The sequence below is a fragment of the Chenopodium album genome, chromosome 17 (genome assembly GCF_948465745.1).
Source record: "Chenopodium album chromosome 17, dcCheAlbu1.1, whole genome shotgun sequence".
Lineage (NCBI taxonomy): Eukaryota > Viridiplantae > Streptophyta > Magnoliopsida > Caryophyllales > Amaranthaceae > Chenopodium > Chenopodium album.
In genome coordinates this window covers 44288409-44311045 of record NC_137850.1, presented here as the reverse complement: position 1 = coordinate 44311045, position 22637 = coordinate 44288409, and the positions used below count along the sequence as shown (strand labels likewise).

The 22637-nt window shown below is 36.8% G+C and overlaps 2 protein-coding genes and 1 non-coding gene across 3 annotated transcripts; 1 reads left to right on the top strand and 2 right to left on the bottom strand.

Annotated features, from left to right (window-relative positions):
• Positions 1–5473: 5473 nt before the first annotated feature.
• On the bottom strand, positions 5474–7864 carry LOC145589109 (uncharacterized). Its single transcript, XM_081645672.1, has one exon. It carries the CDS (start codon positions 7862–7864, stop codon positions 5474–5476), a length of 2391 nt encoding a protein of 796 aa, XP_081501798.1.
• On the top strand, positions 7263–7369 carry LOC145590258 (small nucleolar RNA R71). Its single transcript, XR_014101896.1, has one exon. It is a non-coding gene; the product is annotated as a small nucleolar RNA R71 (small nucleolar RNA).
• Positions 7865–12513: 4649 nt separating the features above from the next.
• Positions 12514–20205, bottom strand: LOC145589839 (SWI/SNF complex subunit SWI3D-like). Its single transcript, XM_081646525.1, has 7 exons — positions 19640–20205; positions 17098–17633; positions 15735–16412; positions 15178–15344; positions 14058–15085; positions 13597–13796; positions 12514–13373 (listed from the first exon to the last, which is right to left on the bottom strand). Exons 1-7 carry the CDS (start codon positions 20124–20126, stop codon positions 12996–12998), a joined length of 3474 nt encoding a protein of 1157 aa, XP_081502651.1. The 5' UTR covers positions 20127–20205; the 3' UTR covers positions 12514–12995.
• Positions 20206–22637: the final 2432 nt, after the last annotated feature.

Sequence of the window (22637 nt, the reverse complement as noted above, 5' to 3'; positions counted from 1 at the left end):
AGAGGACTCAACTAAGGGCAATTGTGGTATTACACAATTTGCCTCTGAAAAGCCTCTGAAAAGCTTATGGAAAGTGTGTGGGGTCCCCCACTTCCCACTCCCCACCCACACGTTTTATTAAAAAAAAAAAGAGCAATGAATTTGTTTAAAAAAAAAACTGCTCTTTAAAATTTGAAAATAAAATAAGAACTGTAAGAGAGGAGAGAGAAAACCATATTCCCAAAAACCCATTGAAATCGAAGGATTGAGAGTGGAGGCCAAAAAAAAAACCGCTAAAGAAGTTGGAAGAAGAAGTTGCCAATTTCGCGTGGATTTTTGGTTCAGTTCAAGGGAAACTAACTAGGAGCGTCGTCTGTGTGTTTGTGTTGAACCGAAGTGTGAATTTTTCGCGCCATCTAATGTAAGTATGAACCCTAGCTTTTTAATTTTGGTATGAAATTTTGGTTTTGTTTGGAGTTTTGACATGTTGTAGTTTGTATGTGTAGTAGTATTTTCTGAAATTTTTGTGGGAAGTTGTAAAAAGTTAGGGTTATTGCTTGAAATTTCGGCTCTTTATTTGTCGATTTTAGTATCAATTTTTGGGGAATATTGTTATTGTTGTTTGAAATTGTTGTGGTTGTTTGAGAATGTTGAAATGTATGTGAAATTTAGATGTTGTTATGGGAAATTGTTATGGGAAATTTAGATGTTGTTGAAGATTGCGTTGTAGAGTATGCAATATGTCATTTACACTCTTTTGTTTGATAATGGTGATTGCTATTGTGTTTGGTGAAGTTACATGCATTTGGGAATGGTGATTGCTATTGTGTTTGGCGAATTTATCATGAGTATGTTGTTGAAAGTGTTAGTACAGTGGTGAAAATGGTGAAGTTTTAAGTATTTGGTGAATGTACTCTAAATTCTGTTGAAATTGTTTATGATACCAATAATGTTTTTGTTTGATATCATAATCTGATACCATAATCACTTTAGATACCATGGTTTTCCCTGTTGGTACTTATTTTACAAACCATTGTGAAGCATTTTGATACCATTGAACTTTTATGTTTGGTATAAATGATGAATTTGTTTGGTATATTTATGATGAATTTGTTTGCTACTGGTAAAGAGGTTTTAAAGTAGTACATTGATTCTGTTTTATTTCCTGTGTGCTGTAATGTAGCTAGTAATGTCGGAGCAGTTTAATGAGACTTCTGTAGGATGCAGAAGTAATTGGGGGGTATGTATATGCATGGTGTTCATTTTAATTTGAGGAGAAAATGAGTGTTTATCAGGAGAAAATGTTTTTATTTGGCTGTGGTGTTGTATGCATTTTGCAGTCTACTCTTAAGCATATAATGAGGACTAGAAGTGGTACGCCCACGGCTTCATCTAGCCAACAAGCAGAACAACAAACAGAAAGCAAGAAAAGGAAGATGAAGGCGCCTGTTGTCGAGGATGTCGACGAAGAAGGAAATGACTACGATGAAGTGTTCAGTGGAGGGGATGATGATTCCAATGGATGCAGACTATGAGATGGAACCTAAAGAACAACAGTATGCTGAAGATGATTTTTTCGGTGGTGACTATGAGGTGGAGTCAGAGTATTTTGTTACTGATAAGAAGAGGAAAGTAGTTTCACAGAGACCCCCACCACAGAGACCCCCACCATCACAGACTAGAGTTGTGAGAAGAGTGAGGCCTTTAGTGGTACAGTGATGCATGTGATGATTTGTTTAATGGTACAACATCTTACACCAAGCATACGATTGTAGTGCTTAATGGTACAGCATCTGGTAGTCAATGGTGTATGTTGGTTATGCCATAATAATATCAGTATGACATGATAATTTGCTGAAAACCACTTATATAAATATTATGAGTTACGAAATGATATTTTATAATATAAGTTTGGGCTTTACATGTGATTTATGAATGGACTAAATATTTTAAGCAAAATAAAGGTTTGGGCATGTAATGGTATACTATTTAAGCAAATGGTATACTATTTTAATGATTTTATAGCATCAGCATGAAGATAATGGTATACCATCTTAATTACATGGTACACTATAATTAAGATATAATGGTATACCATCTTAATTAAGGGTTTGGGCATGTTAAAGTAAATGGTATATATAGTAATTGGTATTAAATAATGGTATTGAGAGTAGGGATAGTTGGTTATGTACTCTCATGGGATTGAACTGTTGTCATTGTTTTGAATCTATATTATTGTTAAAAAACAAAACAAAACCCTTTCAAAACTCCCTCTCTCACAAAAAAACCTTTTAAAACGATCATTGTTTTGTGTTTAATAAAACCTCCATGATAGGCGTGTCGCGTACCTAACAAAAATAAACCTAACTAGACCACTACTATGTAGACGGGCAAGCAAGGGTCGGATCCCAAGAGACTATGGTTCAACTAATTAAATAGACTCAAGCAATTACTAAGCAAGTAACCAAATCAAACGAATGAGAATCAATAACTAAAGAACTAATTAAAGCGATTAAACTAAATAATATGATAAATCAATGCTAAAAACATCCAAGATCAAGCATCACCACGAATACAATTAATGCAATAGTCGTTCTACCCCTAACATATAATTCAATTGATTAATGAGGAAAAGTAATCCCTATATAATACCAATGGTCTCTCCCGAGTTATCAATGGCTTCTCTAATCACAATCAAGCCTACTTCCGTGGAATCATGCAATTTAAAGACCTTGAGCACATTACTCTAACTTCCTAATCATCCGTTCACCTACTTCCGTGATGAACTTCAAACCCTTAATTGATTTATTCAAATCCGTCAAAACCCAACTCCCGTTGTGATTAAAACAATGGATTAATAACAATACTAATTATCCCTAATCTAATATTGGCATGAGCATAATCAATTAAGCATATCAATTGCAATTATCATTAGAGAATTTAAAGAATTAAATCATGCATCAATCATATTCGGGTTCCGCTAGATCTTGGAATAAAGAAACTACTCACACATATTAACAAAGGCAAAAACAATATTCAATGAAGAAAACATAATTAATAAGCAAGTAAAAGTAAAAGAAGGAATAAAGATGAATACCAATTGCTTGAATGAAGAAAAGTACCAATCGTTGATGAATAAAGATTAAAACTTGAAAATCAAATGTAATCAAATGTAATCAAATGTAATCTAGATCTAGAGAGAATATTAGGGTTCTAAAAGTGTTTAAAAGCTGCTAAGATAATAACTAGTCTTTTTAGTCGGGCTTTACAAAGGGGTATTTATATCCCTTAATTAAGAAATCCCGAAAAATGATGAAAACGCGTCTCGCGAAGCTTTGCCCGGTCAGACCGGGCAAAGCCGCCCGGTCGGGCGCGAGAAACATCGCCCAAACGCTTCTTCACGTAGCCTTTCTTGTGAAGTTTCTTGTCTGCCCGGGCTGCCAGGGCAATGTTGCCCGGTCCGGGCGGACAAAAGCTACACTCTTCATACTTCCTCTTTTGAGACTTCTCTTCTTTCCTTCTTCGCCCTGGCTACCAGGGCAATGTTGCCCTGCAGGGCGGACACGGGGAAAATTCTTTAACATCTTCATAAGCTCTCAAGGCTATCCAAAACAAGTCCAAATCATCCGAAAATCTTCATATACCTACAAAATCAACTAAATAGACCAAACCGCACTAGAGAAGAGGATATTAGCGAGAAGTAGCTCCGTAGAGCTCAAAAACCATAAGAAAATAGCTATAAAATGAGTATAAAATATGGTATAGAAAGTGTACATCAAATTCCCCCAAGCTAGCTTCTTGCTTGCCCTCAAGCAAGACAATCAATGACTATCAACAACCAAATAAACATACTTCACCCCATAATACATTTGAAAATATCATACTCAAAATCGAAATCGGATACACAAGCATCTTAGCCAACCAATCACCTCATTCAGACTATCAATTAACCTGAATGGCCATCAAACAGAGTCAACCATGTACACATAAGGAATCGATGACTAGAATATCTCACTTAGTGGTCACTCTGCACAATTTTATGTGGCGAGCTAAAAATGAGCCCGATCTCTCTCCATCCCCACTAATAATGATAACCCCCTATCTCACAACACTCGCGTGTTTAAAGGGTGATAACGCCGCTCAACCTAGTCAAAAGTCGACTCGAAATGTGACAAATACTCCAGCATTTTGACAAAAGACTCGTTTCACATGAACACAATACTATGCACGAAGGTCAGAAGGTCTTTTTCAAGCTTGTAATGTAGGCCGGGTGAAAATGGGTAGGAAAATTTGGAAAATGTAGGCAAATATAGTCCCTCAGGGAAGCCATCAAAAATGAACAATACAAATTAAAATCCCATCGAACTAATTCACAAGAACACACACTCCAAACATAACTTGGATTGAGAGCAACTACCACCTTATTCACCCTACATAACAATTCATCGTACTACTCTTATTTCTGAAGCTCATTTATTTATCCATTAAGAAGCTGATTTTTTTTTCCTTTTTTTTTTTTTTATTTTTTTCATTTCTTTTTCATTGAATTTTTTTTTATTTTAAATAACAAACTATAAGAGCTTCAAAAATAGATCATATAGCAAAAATTTCAAGAACCTTCAAGCTTCAAATTAATCTCCTCTAAAACATCATCACAAACCATAGAGAACACCAAGATAGATGGCTCCCCCAAGCTAGACTTGGGATAAGTTACTAATTGGGGCCGATAGGTTAATTTTGTGACTTAGATGAAGAACATGGACAAGGCTACAACATGGGTAAGCAAGAAGGGAACAGACGTTTCTAAATTCATCTGGAGGCTACCTAATGAACATGGCCTTCGTCCTCCTCATCGTGCATGTGCAATGTATCATGACACACTACTAAAAGTCTCAAGTCAAAACTAAGATCAATGTCACACCAGGAACTAACACACATGAATGAATATTAAAGGCTCAAGCCTCACAGTTAACACAGTCAAGCTCCAGATTCATACACAGTTGAGAAAAGTTGACTTCCATTAGGCCAAGACAATCCAAAATTAGATCATGATCATTTAATCCGCATTGCAAGTCTTTCAATCAAAATCAAGCTAAAAAAAAAAACTTTTAAATCATCAAGGATAGGGGCACAGGGAAGTAGTTTACTAGCTATTCATCGTCATGATGATTCACAAAGTAACTGCCCAAAGCCAAAAGTAATCCCTCCCCCAAGCTAAACTTCACATTGTCCTCAATGTGAACATATATCGAATAAGAACAAGCAAGGAAAAAAGAAAACTAGGCCCTAATGGCAGAGGCGGGATCATACCTAAGGGCGGAGCTGGGACCGCCCTCAAAATAATGTCGCATCATAATCCCAAACTAAAAAGAAAATAAATAAATAAATAAATAAATAAAAGAAAAGGGAAAATAAAATAAATAAAAAAAACGGAATGGGTTGCCTCCCATTTAGCGCTTGTTTAAGGTCTTTAGCTCGACCCCTCTTTAGTAGCTCAACCTGGGTCACCACACGGAGAAGATACTCCGTGGTATTGCTCATTAATATATCCACCTCCAAACAACTCTTTCAAATTAGAGTCGATGTGTTTTGTGTCCGAGCTTATTTTAATGTAGCTAAACCCATCATGTGGTGGAATATTGTCATTTTTGCTCACAAGATTTCTATTAGAAACACACTTATCAACCAAAGGGTTAGTAGCATCAATTCTCAAACAAGTACCACCATCGAAAGTAAAATTATGGTCATTGAAAAGCTTAAACACAACTTGTTTATCCTGAGCCCTAATGGTCACTTGTCCTTTAGGAACATTTATTAAAGCTTGACTTGTAGCAAGAAAAGGGCGACCAAAGATAAGTGGGATCTTGAGGTCTTCTTTCATATCCACTACAACAAAGTCAACAGGAAAAACAAGTTCACCAATCCCAACTAATACATCTTCAACTACACCCTTAGGGAGTCTAACAGTTCTATCAGCCATTTGAAGAGATATGGGGGAGGGTTTAAGTTTTTTCAAACCTAATTTTTCATACAAAGAATAGGGCATTAAATTAACACTAGCACCTAGATCACACAAGACCCTATCAAAATATGTTTCGTTTATCATGCAAGGGATAGTAAAACTACCAGGATCATGCAATTTAGGTGGTAAGCTATCATGTAGAGGATCAGGACATTTCTCCTTTACTACCAAACTTTCTAATTTCTTGTCATTATGATCATGATCTAGAATTCCTTTCACAAAATTTGCAAATTGAGGCATTTGAATTATAAGATCAGAAAAAGGAATGGTAGCATATACCTTTTTAAGAGTCTCAGAATATTTCCCAAAATGCTTATCGAGCACGACTTTTGATAACCTTTGCGGGAAAGGCATCGGTTCCTCATAGGCTTGTGGAGCAACATATTTGGGACCTTCATTCTCATGTATTTCAGTTTTCGACTCTAAATTGCACACTTTCTTCTCTAATCCCCCCGTAGTCAACTCATCTCTCTTCACGAAAATTGCATTGCATTGTTTTGTTTGGACTTTTGCTTGATCTTGAAGAGTTGATAGATGACTCACTTGTTGTGATAATTGAGAAAGATGAGTTTCTATCCTCTTATTTTGAGCAACAAGCAGTTGGATCGAGTTTTCAAAATATTCATTCTGCCTTGCTTGTAACTCAAATTGCTTTGAAATAAGCTCTTGTTGTTGTTGTTGGGAAGTAGCAAAAGTCTCCATAATGGACTCAAGATTTGAAGATTGAGGTGGTGGTTGGTGCATGGGATGATGATTGATAGGTGCCCCTGCATGAAAAGCGGGTGGTGATGGAGGATTCGCTATAGCTTGAGTGTTCTTGTATGAGAACCCTTGATGATTTCTCCACCCTTCATCAAATGGCCTTGTGGAGGTCGTGGTATAAATAGCATTGGCTTGCTCAATTGTCATTCCATCGTAATTGGGTTGACACTCCCGTGCCGTATGTCCTTGCAATCCACACATCTGACAAGTTTCCATCGAGGGTCGAGGGGACTCAGCTTGGAGTTGATTGACTTTATGAGTTAGTGCCTGCACAGAACTAGTCAACATGGTTAGAGCATCAACATCATGTTTATTACCTATGTTGATAGCATTTCGTCCCCTTGGATGGTAATTATCATTAGCCGCCATCTTCTCAATCAAATCCTTCGCATCGATTGGGTTCTTAGTCATGATGGAACCTCCGGACGCAGCATCAATGTAGATGCGAAACTCATGGGTCAAACCATTATAGAACGTTTGGATCAACATCCACTCTGGAATACCATGGTGAGGGCATTGTCTTTGCAATCGCTTAAATCTTCTCCATGCGTCATATAGGGATTCGTCATTGGATTGATGGAAAGTAGATAGCTCGTTCCTTAATTTTGCGGTTTTCTCTTGCCCCAAGAATTTGACTAGAAAGGCCTTGGCAAGCTTGTCCCACGTATCAAAAGAACCAATACCTTCATCTCGTAGCCACTCCCTTGCCCTATCCCTTAGTGAAAAAGGGAAAAGGCGTAGTCTAATAGCATCATCAGTGACACCATTGAGCTTCATAGTGTCACACTTCTCCAAGAAACTATCAATGTGACTCACAGGGCAATCATTAGGTGAGCCCGCAAAAGAATCATTGGAGATGAACTGTATGAATTGGGGCTTCAACTCAAAACTCTGAGCGGTGACAGGTGGTCTAACAATACTAGAGAGGAATCCGGTTGTTGTATCCGGAATACCATACTCCAAAAGAGATTTTGTTCCCGGATCGACCATATCTCTTGTATTTCGATTTTTCCTCCTTTTACCTCTTCGTCTTCTTGCAGTAGCTTCGATCTCAGAATCAAAAGGTGTTAAATCATCTGAACCTGAACTTCGAGTTTGCATGCAACAAAGAAACTAAAACGGGAGATCAAAAACACAAGGAACAATAGCCGAAGCAACAAAATATATGCTTAGTAAAAACGAATCACAAATAACTAGAATGAAACCGTTAGTCCCCGGCAACGGCGCCAAAATTTGATAGGCGTGTCGCGTACCTAACAAAAATAAACCTAACTAGACCACTACTATGTAGACGGGCAAGCAAGGGTCGGATCCCAAGAGACTATGGTTCAACTAATTAAATAGACTCAAGCAATTACTAAGCAAGTAACCAAATCAAACGAATGAGAATCAATAACTAAAGAACTAATTAAAGCGATTAAACTAAATAATATGATAAATCAATGCTAAAAACATCCAAGATCAAGCATCACCACGAATACAATTAATGCAATAGTCGTTCTACCCCTAACATATAATTCAATTGATTAATGAGGAAAAGTAATCCCTATATAATACCAATGGTCTCTCCCGAGTTATCAATGGCTTCTCTAATCACAATCAAGCCTACTTCCGTGGAATCATGCAATTTAAAGACCTTGAGCACATTACTCTAACTTCCTAATCATCCGTTCACCTACTTCCGTGATGAACTTCAAACCCTTAATTGATTTATTCAAATCCGTCAAAACCCAACTCCCGTTGTGATTAAAACAATGGATTAATAACAATACTAATTATCCCTAATCTAATATTGGCATGAGCATAATCAATTAAGCATATCAATTGCAATTATCATTAGAGAATTTAAAGAATTAAATCATGCATCAATCATATTCGGGTTCCGCTAGATCTTGGAATAAAGAAACTACTCACACATATTAACAAAGGCAAAAACAATATTCAATGAAGAAAACATAATTAATAAGCAAGTAAAAGTAAAAGAAGGAATAAAGATGAATACCAATTGCTTGAATGAAGAAAAGTACCAATCGTTGATGAATAAAGATTAAAACTTGAAAATCAAATGTAATCAAATGTAATCAAATGTAATCTAGATCTAGAGAGAATATTAGGGTTCTAAAAGTGTTTAAAAGCTGCTAAGATAATAACTAGTCTTTTTAGTCGGGCTTTACAAAGGGGTATTTATATCCCTTAATTAAGAAATCCCGAAAAATGATGAAAACGCGTCTCGCGAAGCTTTGCCCGGTCAGACCGGGCAAAGCCGCCCGGTCGGGCGCGAGAAACATCGCCCAAACGCTTCTTCACGTAGCCTTTCTTGTGAAGTTTCTTGTCTGCCCGGGCTGCCAGGGCAATGTTGCCCGGTCCGGGCGGACAAAAGCTACACTCTTCATACTTCCTCTTTTGAGACTTCTCTTCTTTCCTTCTTCGCCCTGGCTACCAGGGCAATGTTGCCCTGCAGGGCGGACACGGGGAAAATTCTTTAACATCTTCATAAGCTCTCAAGGCTATCCAAAACAAGTCCAAATCATCCGAAAATCTTCATATACCTACAAAATCAACTAAATAGACCAAACCGCACTAGAGAAGAGGATATTAGCGAGAAGTAGCTCCGTAGAGCTCAAAAACCATAAGAAAATAGCTATAAAATGAGTATAAAATATGGTATAGAAAGTGTACATCACTCCACCACATCTTTCCTGAGAGGTGTGATCACTAAACATGCAAGTCTTTCTATTCTTGCAGTCCCTAGTATTAATTCCCTGTTATTTCCCCTTTTTATACTTGCACTCCCGAAGTTAATGCCCTTGTAATGTCCATGAATGAATGCTGTTGTACAATATCCAAACCAGGAATGGTATACCATGTTAATGTCAATGGTATTAAGAGTACCTTGGATGGTATTGAACTTAAATTGAATTGTCTTTGGAATTCAATACCATTATATTTCATTTCGGTATCTATTTTTGAGACTATCTGGACGAGTGATGGTGTTTAGATTAAGGTCAGTCGTTGGGAGTGCATTAATGCTTAAATGTTTGTGTATAAATAAGAAGTTAGGGTCATGCTTTTGGAAGTATTAGTGTTACAAACATGGCCAATACCTCTCCAAATATATGTATGAAACTTAAATCAACACAACTCTCACCATCAAGACGAATTGCATATCATCCTCCTTATGTTATGTTCTTAAAGCCCCTTAGTAGATGTTAGGTAGAGCTGAATATAAACCAGACATTGTACTATTCTAGTTATGATGATACTGAGTCGGGTAATACGATACCCGTTGATGCTTTACGGGTCGGATTGCTCTCATCTGCGTTGTATGCAGACCCCTTTCCGGGTAAGTGCATGCTCATACCACCACCAAGTGTTAACATACTCCCCGTTCACCTACCTTTACTATGTGATTTTTATGGTTTGCACAGGGGTTTGTGGGGGTACTTGGAGTGGGAATTACATAATTTGTCACTAAATTTAGACCAGCATGTCATAATACCAGAGAATTTACTGCCGGTGTTTGATCCAACACCTGCATACCATTTTGACCAAATTGGTATATATGCCATACCAACAAAAACTTGTCCACTCTTTATTGGTTCATTTAGTGATTCTATTCATGTCAATCAGAAAAGCATTAGGTTATGGTAATTGTAACAAATAAATAAGGTGACTTCACAATATGATGAATTATCATCAATATTTTGTAAGCGTAAATTTGAGATACGACCTTGAAGCCGACGAAGATAACTTCCTCACGTTCAAAAACATGATGATGGAGGCTAATGGGATAGATGTCATGGAAAACATGGATATTCTACTAACTAATCCTTACATCACCGATCTACATCCTCAAGATTACAAGAACCAAATGGATTTGGCTGTGAAGAAGCTTGCGGATCGGCTTTTTTGGGATATGGATTTGAGTTCAGATTCGGACTACACAACCACAGACAGTGACACGGACGGAAGCGAAGAGATATGAAGACGTAATTCCCTGGTATTACGTTTACCCCCCAAATGTAGGCAGTCTACACCATCAACTAATAAGATGGTATAGACTACAATGAAAATGTACTACCATGCGATGCAATAGTATCAATACTTTTGTATAAGTTCTTTAGGTTTTAAGGTTTTATGCCTAACTTTTTAGTATTTCCTTGTAGTTCTCTTTAAGTTGAAGTAGAAGATCATTCTCTTAAAAGAAAAAACAAAGAAGTGATCACATCTACTAAACCGTTCTGGTATTATGTTTAAGCATTAGTGGTACTAATATCTATTTGGAAATTCATGTTTCGTTTTAAATTGTGTATGTATCACGTCTCCTATCAAATGAACAATCATGTTTCGTTTTAAATTGTGTATGTATCACGTCTCTTATTTTGTTTCATAAAATTAATTAATGTGTAACAATCATACCCCCATTATCTATTAATGTTATTATAACATTAATTAATATTGTATACTTCATACCATCCTGATGAAAAATGGCGTGGATCAATTCAATGATCGTACCATCTGAGCCTGTAATAGTATAATAACCGCTTATCAAACCACGTGTTAGTCACAAACATATTAACTAATGACCTACACCTACATTTGTACTTGCCATAACATTCACTTACTGACTCATTTATATAAATGTATACTTGCAACACCCATTCATTTATTACCTCACTTAAAACACTTAAAGCACTGCAAACATGGAAAATAAGAAGGGAAAGGCAAAGATGAACGACTTTGACAAGGAAAAAAACAAAATCAGTTAGTGGGATTTTAAAGAAACGCAGATGGTACCTTTACACTACCAACACCCGAGTGTAATGGTCTTAATTTAGGATACCATCCCAATTACAAATGGTATCTGTCATAACACAGTTATCCAAATATGTAAAATTCAAACAAATGTATTGAATTAATTATTATACAAATCAATTAATTATTGAATGATTAGAATCCTGTTGCAAATGTTGAATGGACATATTGGTGGGAAACCCATTGTTGTTGTACACAAAGGCTTGAGGGGGAGGGAAATGTTGTTGGCCATGGTATGCGTTGTTGGTGAAGTACCTAACTGCATCACTGTGCTCGTTCATGTGAATTCCATCTGCTAAAATCCTTCGCGCCTCGCCACCCACCTCGTTTCTATCAGCTCAGCAATCAGATTCACTTGCAAGCTTCACTCCCGCAATCAGCTCCATAGCTTTAATAAACACTCATCGGCAATTCATAAATTTGGGAAAAAATTGGATTTTGTCTGAATTCTTGAGACAAATTAGGGAAAATTGAAATGAGTGTAAATAAATGGTGTTATAAATGAAGTAAATTATTCTGGAGTAAATGGGGAAAGAATAAGGAATTACATTATTAATTTTCAGTGTAAAAAATTGGGAGGGAAAATTATTGTTAACATTTTGGGGGAAAAAATTTGGGGGAAAATTTTTAGAGAAAACTCCCCGCCATTAATTTCGATGTGGTGAGTCTTGGTTTCTTCAGAAAATGAAAAAGATTCCTTCTTTTGCTGACTTTCTTTATTAGTGGGACCTACTTGTACTCACTTCTTTATTTCTCATTGATTTCAGAAAAAAAAAAATTTCCTTTTTTTTTAAATTTAGTTGAGTCACTCATGCCTCAACTTAGTTGAGGATGAGCATTTCTCAGCAAAAACAGATTTTTGAGTGGGGCCAGACTGCCCGACAAGATGAACAAAAGATCTCTTTTCAATGTAGTAATTGAATTTAATACTACGCAAGTTATTAGCTACTTTGTAGTAAGTTTTGATTCATGTCGCTTGAAGTAGTAATATGGTTACATTATGACCTCCAATTCGGAGGGTACAACTCAAGGATCTACCAAAAAAATGAACCGATTATGCTTAAACTTAACTACTCGGTAATGAAAGCTAATTATCCAATGTTTTTTTCCCTTGCAAAACACTACCTTCAACACTAGTCGAAAGGAAAATCTTGATGGTATTCCATGTCATCTTGATGGTATTCCATGTCATCTCCGCATCTAGGGCCAAGTCTTGTGATGCGGAAAGAATCCTCCATTCCATTGACAATTACAACACAGATAGGAGGTTGACCCATGAAGACATAAATGTGGGCTTCATATTATACAAACTAAAAAATTCTAGGCTGTTACGAGAGGTTGAGGAGGGGTGGGGGTCTAAGGTACATTACACTGTTCACCACATGCATGAGAGCATCGTTCTAGGGAAATTCATGATTTAGCTTGTCTCAACTGCAGAAGGATTTTCCATGGCTGAAGGCTGCGTTGAACTTCCTCCTACCACCTCAGCTGGGGCAGGCATGTTTGTAGTTGGAGGCACTGACGTCACAACAGGCCTTGACATGGGAGGCCTTTGAGCACCCAAGCCCATCGATGGCCTCAACATTGAATTTATAAAGCCTGGAGGCATCCGATTCATTGGGTATGATGATGGCAACATCCTAGATGAAGAAGATTGTATTCCAAGTCGACTTGCAATGATGTGAGCTCGTTCATTAAAAAGTTTCTGCCTTGATCGCTCTAGCTGCTCCCTAACTCTCATAATACCATGCTCCATTTCAGTGAAGTAACTCAACTTAATCTCCAACTTCCGCAGCTGCATTTACAAGAAATTACTAATTTACCTTCATACAACAGGATAATCTATTCCTTTTCAGACAAGATAATCATTAACATTCTGCATGATAAACTAAGCAGACGAAGTAACTTTGACTTCATGATAAAAAGATAAAAATTTTGGCTTTGCCTAGTTTAGTTTCTTCACTTTCAATTCTTTTGTTTTGTGTGTGTGTGTGTGTGTGTTGCGGGGGTTGATTTACCTGCTTCTCAATCAGTATAGTTGATAGCTGCCTGATTTCATCTTCTTCTTGATTGGCAAGAAGTTTAGCCTTCACAGCAGCAGCAGAGAGTGTAGCCAGGGCAGCACGCTTCAACTTAGCTACATTGTCATCATCCTTTTTCCGTGTTGTTTTTATAAATATAGGATCCCTGCTTTTATCAACTTCCATTTTATCCTCTCCTACAGAGAAGAATTTGCCTTGTCAATTACAAAAGGTCAGGTAGACAATAATCATTAACACCAAAGAGGTTGGAAGATGAATAATGATGACTGGGAAACAAGCTTTCCATGCTACTCTCCATCCATCAAATGATGGTCAACAGACAACACACATTCACCAAATTCTCATGGAGTCAAGTATCATCAAGAGTACGCCATTTTAGTGACCCTTTTAAGATTCCGCAATACAGAATTATATGCAAGAATTACAAGCAAATATACCTGCCTCTGACGCAATTTCTACCATTGGAACTGCACCTGCTACCTCCTGTTGCTCTGCCTTGTCAGAAACAGAATTGGGCTCCATATCTGAATCCTTCGGGACATCCGTGCATCGAACATTTTCTTCTGTAGTCTTCGAGTTCTCTGATTCACATTTTGATCCAGGCGGAGGCATAACTTCAGATGCAGAAGTAGCTTGGTCCACTGGAGCCATGAGAGATTGCTCATTCTGCAGGCTGCGATTTTGTGGCTCGTTCAAAGACTTTGTTTCACCCTGCTCAACGTTAGTAACTTCATCATGCTTTTCTTCTACTATCCCCTTCTCTTCATCAGGCTTCTCAGTGATTTGGGACTTCTCTTCATCAGGTTTTTCCGTGACTTGAGACTTCTCTTCATCGGACTTTTCCGTGACTTGGGACTTCTCTTCATCGGATTTTTCGGTGACTTGGGATTTCTCTTCAACAGGTTTTTCCATGATTTGGGACTTCTTTTCATCAGATTTTTCCATGACTTGAGACTTCTCTTCATCAGGCTTTTCCATGACTTGGGGTTTTTCAGCAAACTTTTCATTGACTAGGGACTTCTCTTCATCAGGTTTTTCCACGAGTTGGGACTTTCCCTCAGGCTGGGACTTTTCATCAGGCTTTTCCACTGATTTGAACTTTTCATCGGACTTTTCAGCTACTTGGGGCATCTCTTCATCAGACTTTTCAGCGACTTGGGGCATCTCTTCGTCAGCCTTCTCAGCTGCTTGAGGCATCTCTTCATCAGGCTTTTCAGTGACTTGGGGCGTCCCTTCATCAGGCTTCTCCGTGGATTGGGAGCTTCCTGCACATGTATCTTGCTCTCCAGGAGGCAATTGAGGGTCATCACTTGTATTAGCATCCTTCTTGTGATTTTGACCATCTGTAGAATGACTTTCATCCAATAATGGAGTGGACTTCTCCTTGGTATGGATAACTTTGTCATTTTTGGACTCCTCTTCAATCATATCTGAAGCATTCTGATCAACTTTATCAGTAGCTGTGCTGCAAAAGATAAAATCCAACTGACAAATGAACACAACAACAAAAGACTTGTACAATGGTTTTATATTCAAGCAACTTGCAGCAGAACATACCTCTCAGAAACAATATGTTCTTTTTTATCATCTGGTGGATCTTCCAGAATAAAGCAGTGCCTTGCAGCCAGTTGCGACCCAGGAGAACTTTGAGAGAGCGTCTTTAGTGAGATACAGGAGGATGCAGCAGCAAGATCAGGTTCCACTAATTGAGATAGGAATGCAGCCTGAGAAATGGATATATCAAGAGCATGATAGAGTCAACATTATCAACAAATTGCAAAACAAACAAACAAAAAATCCAGGGACTTATGGGCTGCAGGCCAATTTCTCAAGATATGTTGTCAAAGCATAACATCAATCCTAGCTTGTATGCCCCAAATTTTCAACTATTTGACTTCTAAATACCCTATACAGTATCTATTCCTATCATCCATCCCCTTTGTCCTGTTCCTGAAAAGGCAAGTCACAGTTTCAAAAGACTGCACATGCCCATACAGATTTATGTTTGAAACCACGGATCAGATGTGAAATCCAAAGGTTAAATTGCTCTGCTAGCTTTTAAGAAACTTTCTGAAGAAAACTAATAATTGACACATTCACATAGTTCATCTTACCAATGCCATCACAGAATTACCCGCTTCAGCAAAAGAAAGTTCGTCATCTGGAGTAAGTGGGCAACCAGCTACATGAAATGCCTCCTTCAATGCCTTGATTATTAAGTCATCACCTTTACCCTGAACTATCTTTTCACTGAGACCATCCTCTAAATTCGAAATTTCTTTTTGGGTAGACACAGATTGAGCAGCAACACTATCAGTTTTATCTGATGGCTCTGCATTATCTTCAATAGGTTTGCTTGATGATGGTTCAGATTTATCTTTACCACTTCCACTCTCTGCCGGTCCACCTTTATCTTTACCAGCGTTGCCTTCTAAGGGTTCTGGATTATTCTTTGGGACAGGTAGTTCATTACTGGTTGAGGCTGGTTCTCCATTCTCCAGAGCAAGAATTTTTGTATCATCACAATCAAGAAAAGTATCCTCTATAGGCATTTGAAGAAAATGCAATATGCACTGAGCTTTAGTTTTTGTGGCAACATGCTCAGCTATCTCATTCCAGTTTTCTTTGAAAAGTTCCAATGCTTCTAACAGGAGAAGTGTCTCCTGATCAGTCCACTTCCCACCAGTTGATCCCGAAGCCTCAGCAGGCTCCATTAGAATAAAGTCAGAGGGGCACATGCCAGAGCCAAATTTTCCATTGTTATAGCACTCACTGCATAAATCAAAATCTGCCTGTGCGCAGAAATATTGTCAGCCATTTAGCATCCAGAAAATAACAAAAAGAAAGCCACTAAGATCACACTCAAAAAGTCAAGAGCAATATGGAACTGCAAATACAATTGCAAACATGAACTAGTAGCTCAGGACATTTCCAAATTTCTGGCCCTCAGGCAGTCATGCCTCTAACCCACCCCTCCTCGTTCCCTTTACAAGATAAAGGAACCCCTAGCCTTACTTCAAGAATGTAAACCACAATCCAGGTTAAACAGATGTCAGAATCCATGACATACATCCCACTAAGTATTGCTGGCTCAAAGAGAGAGAGAGAGAGAGAGAGAATGAGACCATATTTGTGCAAGTCAGTTACCTCCTCCCCCCCCCCCCCCCTTCTCTCTTTCTCTCTCTCTCCCCAAGAAACTAATTTAGTAATTCAATTAAGAACCTATTTATTTTTTAATTAAAAACTTAAATACTACCTCCGTTTCATATTATTTGCAACATTTGCCAAAATTTGATGCTTCATATTATTTGCAACAAATGTTTTCTTTCCTATTTATGTTGTCATTTCTCTCTATCTTTTTCCTCTAACACTCACTTACAAATTTAGCCTAACATCTAAAGTTGCAAAAAATACAAAACAAAGGTAATATAAAATAACACACACACATAAAGAACAATCAAATCAAAGAAAATCTACCTGCTTCTGGCAATGGTATCGCTTGCGAGAACAGTCAGCAGAACAAGAGTTGCAATGATACTCAACTGCAGGCCCCTCTTGTTTTACCAACTCTTCAGCAATAGACTCGGGAAATAGGCCTGATGGCACTGCTGCTGCTGCTGACATGTTGGCTCTTGGAACTAACTGTGGAGAGGATTGCTCAAGTTCAAACTGATATAACTTTTCAATTAATGAATCTGCTTTATCTTCCTTATCAGCATCTGTATTTGGATCGGCATCAACATTAGGGTCATTCTGAGGAAAAGGATGATAGTTAATCAAACCCCAATGATCTAGAAACTCCATAATTTCTTGCCTTGCATCTAAATCCCCAACAGACAGCTCTGACAGGTCTTTTAATTCAATGTTTGTGCTGGGATTGGCATGAAACCTCTTCATGATCCAATTCCGTATCTCCTTGTAGATGTCTGGAGTTCGATTTTCCACCTTCTCATTGAAGAAAGAACACAGTGTTTGCTTCTCAATTGAATGAATATTTGTCCAGGAAAACCAACCTATGTTTCACAAAAAAAAAAAAAGAAAACCAACCTTAATATAAAAATAAAACTGTATTAATAAAAGAATATTCTAATACATAGTAGCTCACACTATTTGATTACAAAGTTTGCAAAAGCAATCATATGGGGAAAAAAAAAAGACAAAAGCAGAGTAAAAGAGGAGGAACGGTTTCAACCAAGACACAAAAGATGCTTCTGTCACATATCAAATTCCATGCCTCAGATCCCAGACATAAAATTACATGCAGTAGCAAAAAAAACTGGCAAATACACTTGTACAAAGAGCAAGTATATTTACAGACTAGAGCTTATTTGTACATTCATAAGATACTTTACAGGCAACATCATAATACATTTTATCCCAATGTGCAAAGTATAGAGAATACTTATTATCTACCTTTCTTACCAAAAATAAAAAGTATATAGAATACTCCATACCGCCCCCATGTATGTAAGAGTTTGATGTCCTGATATGGATAGACAAGTAAGAAAGAGAGGAGGCTGAGTTACAAAAAGCCTTTCACTAGATGCTTAGTCCTTTCAAAATTAAGTGCATCATTCATATCTACAATTGGTATAAAATTTAAATTAAACCCGTAATTTACTTCCACTTTCACACACGTGTAACGCATCCTTTTAATAAATGCTCTATCAACTCTATTTGTCCGGTTCAACGGAAACAAGTTCGAATTTTGTAGCAGCCTAAAAGGCAACAAAAAAAGACAAAATTGCATCCTTAGCTCATACAACAAGCTAAAAACTCCACATCACCACCAAAACCATATTTATATAACCCAGATGCTACAAAGACGAAGATGATCCCTAAATATCACATTTCTTGTTCAGCTCATCCCCTTTACACAAAACTCTTGATATAAATACCCAAAGCTGGGCAGCACAGATGATCAACAAAAATAAATGAAAATTCATAAAGCAATTAACCAGGTATAACAAAATAAGATGAGTACCAAAACGGAAATCACTAACAATCTCTAAGTTCACATATTTCGTTTAAGATTGTAAAATCTCACATCATTTATTCCAAAAGGCCAAAACTAAGCACAACAAGAAGTATAAATTAAAAGAAAATGTGAATCCGAAAAGGCAGCAAACCAGCAGAAATGGAAACAACATGAACAACACAAACGTAATTAATAACACAAACATAATCCCTAAATTTCAAATCTTTCATAGTTAGCAACATTTATGATTTCCCACTGTTGTTATTAAGCATAACAAAATCATAAAGGCAATGAAATAAGAGTGAAAATCTGTAAAGCAACTAACCAGCAGCAACAAAAACAAATTAAGCACCAACATCCATATCACTAACACAAACATAATCATAAAATTCACAATTCTCGTTCAATTTCACTACATTTCAGTTTTCACAACATTTTTACTCCAAAAACCCTAAATTCAGCAGAATAACACATATATCATAAAATGGTGTAAAAATGAGTGAAATTCGACTAACCAGCAGCAACAAAAACAACATGAACACCAAAATCGCAATCACTAACACAAACATGATCCCTACAATTCACCATTCTCGTTCAACTTAGCTACATTCTTACTCCAGAATCCCTAAATTCAGCAGAATAACACATAATTCATAAAAATGTTGTAAAAAGGAATGAAATTCGACTAACCAGCAGGAGCAACAAAAACAACACAAACACCAAAACCGCAATCACTAACACGAACATAAACCCTAAAATTCAAAATTCTCATTCACTTTTGCTACATTCTCTCCAAACACCCTATATTCAGCAGAATAACACATAAATCATAAATGATGTAAATATGAATAAAATTCAATTAACCACCAGCAATAAAACAACATGAACAACCTAATCACAATCACAAACACAAACATGATCCCTTACATACACAATTCTCGTTCCATTTCGCTAAATTCTTACTCCTAAAACCCTAAAATTCAGCAGAATAACACATAATAATTCATAAAATATTATAAAAAGGAAAGAACTTCAACTAACCAGCAGCAACAGGAACAACATGAACACTCGAATCACGCATTCGAATCTCATCAAACTCAGCGTCAATCATAGCCTGAAGCTTCTCACATTCTTCCTTAGCCAATTTCGCTTCTTCACCTCCCTCAGCAACCGCCGAATCATTCACGGCAGCCATAGAAGTCTCATCTTTCATAGCATTAAGAGCAGAAAAGATGGCGGCATTGTTATCGGACAACTGCCGAGCTCTGGTTAACGGACCGTTGTGGATCGGAGGAAGGAGAGAGAAGAATCCGCCGGAAGCGGCGGCTGCTGCGGCGGCGGCTTTCTCACGAGCGTGGCGCTTCGGAGGCGCCGATGATGAAATGTTGGTGGATTTACGCTTTTGGTTTCGGCGGCGAGGAGCTGGTGGTTCTGTCGCCGGAGAATCGCCGGATTTTGTGGAGGATGCGGTGGGAATTGCCGGCTCCGGTGACGGAGATCCGGCTTCTTGGCGTGGTTTGTCTTCCATTTTGGTGAGTCTCTTTTCTCTCTCCCCCTGGTTTGTTCAAGGGTTTTGTTGGGGGAGGGAGTGTGAGTATGAGTGTGGTTTTTTGAAGTTCTTCTTTGGGAGTATGGTTCAACAAATTGTGATTAGTTTAGAAAACAAAATTTAATTAAAAAAAAAAAAAACAAACAAACTCTTCATAAAATCATGGTAGATGTCAAACATGTATTCTCAAACCTCACCTTTGTACTCAATACATCTTTATTTCGTTTAAGATGTATCAATGTATCATGAAGGATTTTTATTTGATTAGATTGGAAAAGTTTGTACTAACAATGAGTGTTTCAGAAACTTAGGATATCTCTCTATTGAACTAAAGGCTTCAACCCTGAATTGTCTTAGCATTGAATGTTATACTTTGTATTTCACTTAGAATTTACTTTTTATTTTGAGATATGGTGAATGATTCTTCGTGTTTGAACTCTACAACTCTAACTTACAGAGTATTATTCGAATGACATGTGATACAACTAATATATGATCCTAAAAAGACTTTAAAATCAAATTCGCAGTTCAACCATTGTTTACACAGTCCGCAATCAAGGCATCATAATCGTTCTTGTAACATCACGTGCAGCTGAAAGCCTGAAACCATTTGTTCATATCATACTCCTTCAGTTTCTTTGCCCTAGGAAAAGGCAAAACGCAATGAAAGTATTGTATGTATGTGGGAGTAATATATATTCCCATCTAGAAATATACTTGTATTGTATGAAGATAACTCAAAAGGTAAACAAATTTAGGGGATAGATTGAGTATAAGGGCATTCAACCAATTTGGTATATTAAGATATATATGATGGTGATACTTTAGCCTACTTTCTTATCAAATTGCATTTTATCGAGCATGTAATGATTACTTTTTTAAAACCTCTTTTTTGCGACTTTTATTTCATACATTGTAAATTACTAAATCTATATACTACCTCCGTTTCATATTATTTGCAATGATTTGACATAAAGTACAGAAAAAAATGTATAATCGTTGCAAATAATATGAAACGGAGGTAGTATTTTATTATTTTCTTTGCCTTTGTTTCAAACAATTCTTCACTAATCAAAGGGAAAGATGTGTAGCAACTACTCAGTAATAGATAGGAAAAATACTATCATATGAAAGTTCGAAGGAAAAACATCTAAGGAAAGTCCAATTGTTGTCCTTCTTTGAAAAATCAATGGGAATTCAACCCCGCCAAAATAATATAAACTTAATATGTTTCCCCCGGGCTTCCAATATATTATTTCCTCTGCCATCAAATTATTGTCTTGTATGCTATATTGGTTTGTCAACAATTGAATGACTTATTAACTTAACTTAAACAGTAGTTCACCTTGTTATTTACTTATCTTAGATCGAATTAAAAAAAAATTTAGAATAAATCACAAAGATAAGTTTAGATATACTTTATCGTTTTATATGCGGTTATTTATCATTTAATATATTCAATTTTGTTACTCCACTTGGTACATTTTTTCCTTATTGATTAGCATACATATGAGGTCAAAGTTGAGTAAAATTAGATTATTAGATTAGATTAGAAAAAGTAAATTCATATAAAATCACATAAGTAAAAATAAAGAAAACTAAACATGACAAAAGTGAGCTCCCGCCAATGTATGTAAATAGACTCTAAAATTCTAACTATTTGGTTTTGAAATAAAAGTTAAAATGTTATAGAATCCACACTGATCAAGTCACAACTACTGTAACTTTGTTTGCTATGTCAAATCTTTAAATTACAACGTTTTCAAGCCATAGCCTCTCTTACTTGAAACTAACTACATCTTGAGTTTATTTGCAACTATCATTACAATGTTGAAAATTAGAACATGGAAGGAAACAAAACTTCAAGCATGTAAGGCCCATCCTTGCAACTATCTTCAAACACCTCTTAGCACTTGTAGAATTTACAATATAAGGTCTGTAGCTTTAATTAACTAAGCTAGTAGCTTTATATGCCCGACCCTTTATTAAGACACTTTAATTTGATTTTCAAAGCTACGAAGTCAAATTTATTCCAATTATAAAATTAATACAGAGTATCTATAAAATCTCCTTGCATATGTTCGAATTGAAGCAAAGACACAACAAGGTACATGTAATAAATGTTGATTGTTGATATGTACCACAATAAAGTCAATATATACAATGTGAAACTAGAGATCAAAAGTTGACCCTACTGACTTGATCTAAAACCGATTCGAATATGACTCGCAAAAACATACTCCGTAATAATTTATCATGATTTAAGTTTAAAGTTAGACCCATTCCAATTTCATCAAATTCAGCTTGAACATCCAAATTGATACCTCCATCATCTGAAATATAACACAATAATTCAAATATTTGATGGTACGTCAATTAATCAATCATGCATGACGGGCAACATCAATTTTCATCTCGATAATCATGATAATGTTGAAACTTATTGCTACATTTGAGACCAAGGATTAGGTAAATATGTTCACTTTTGAT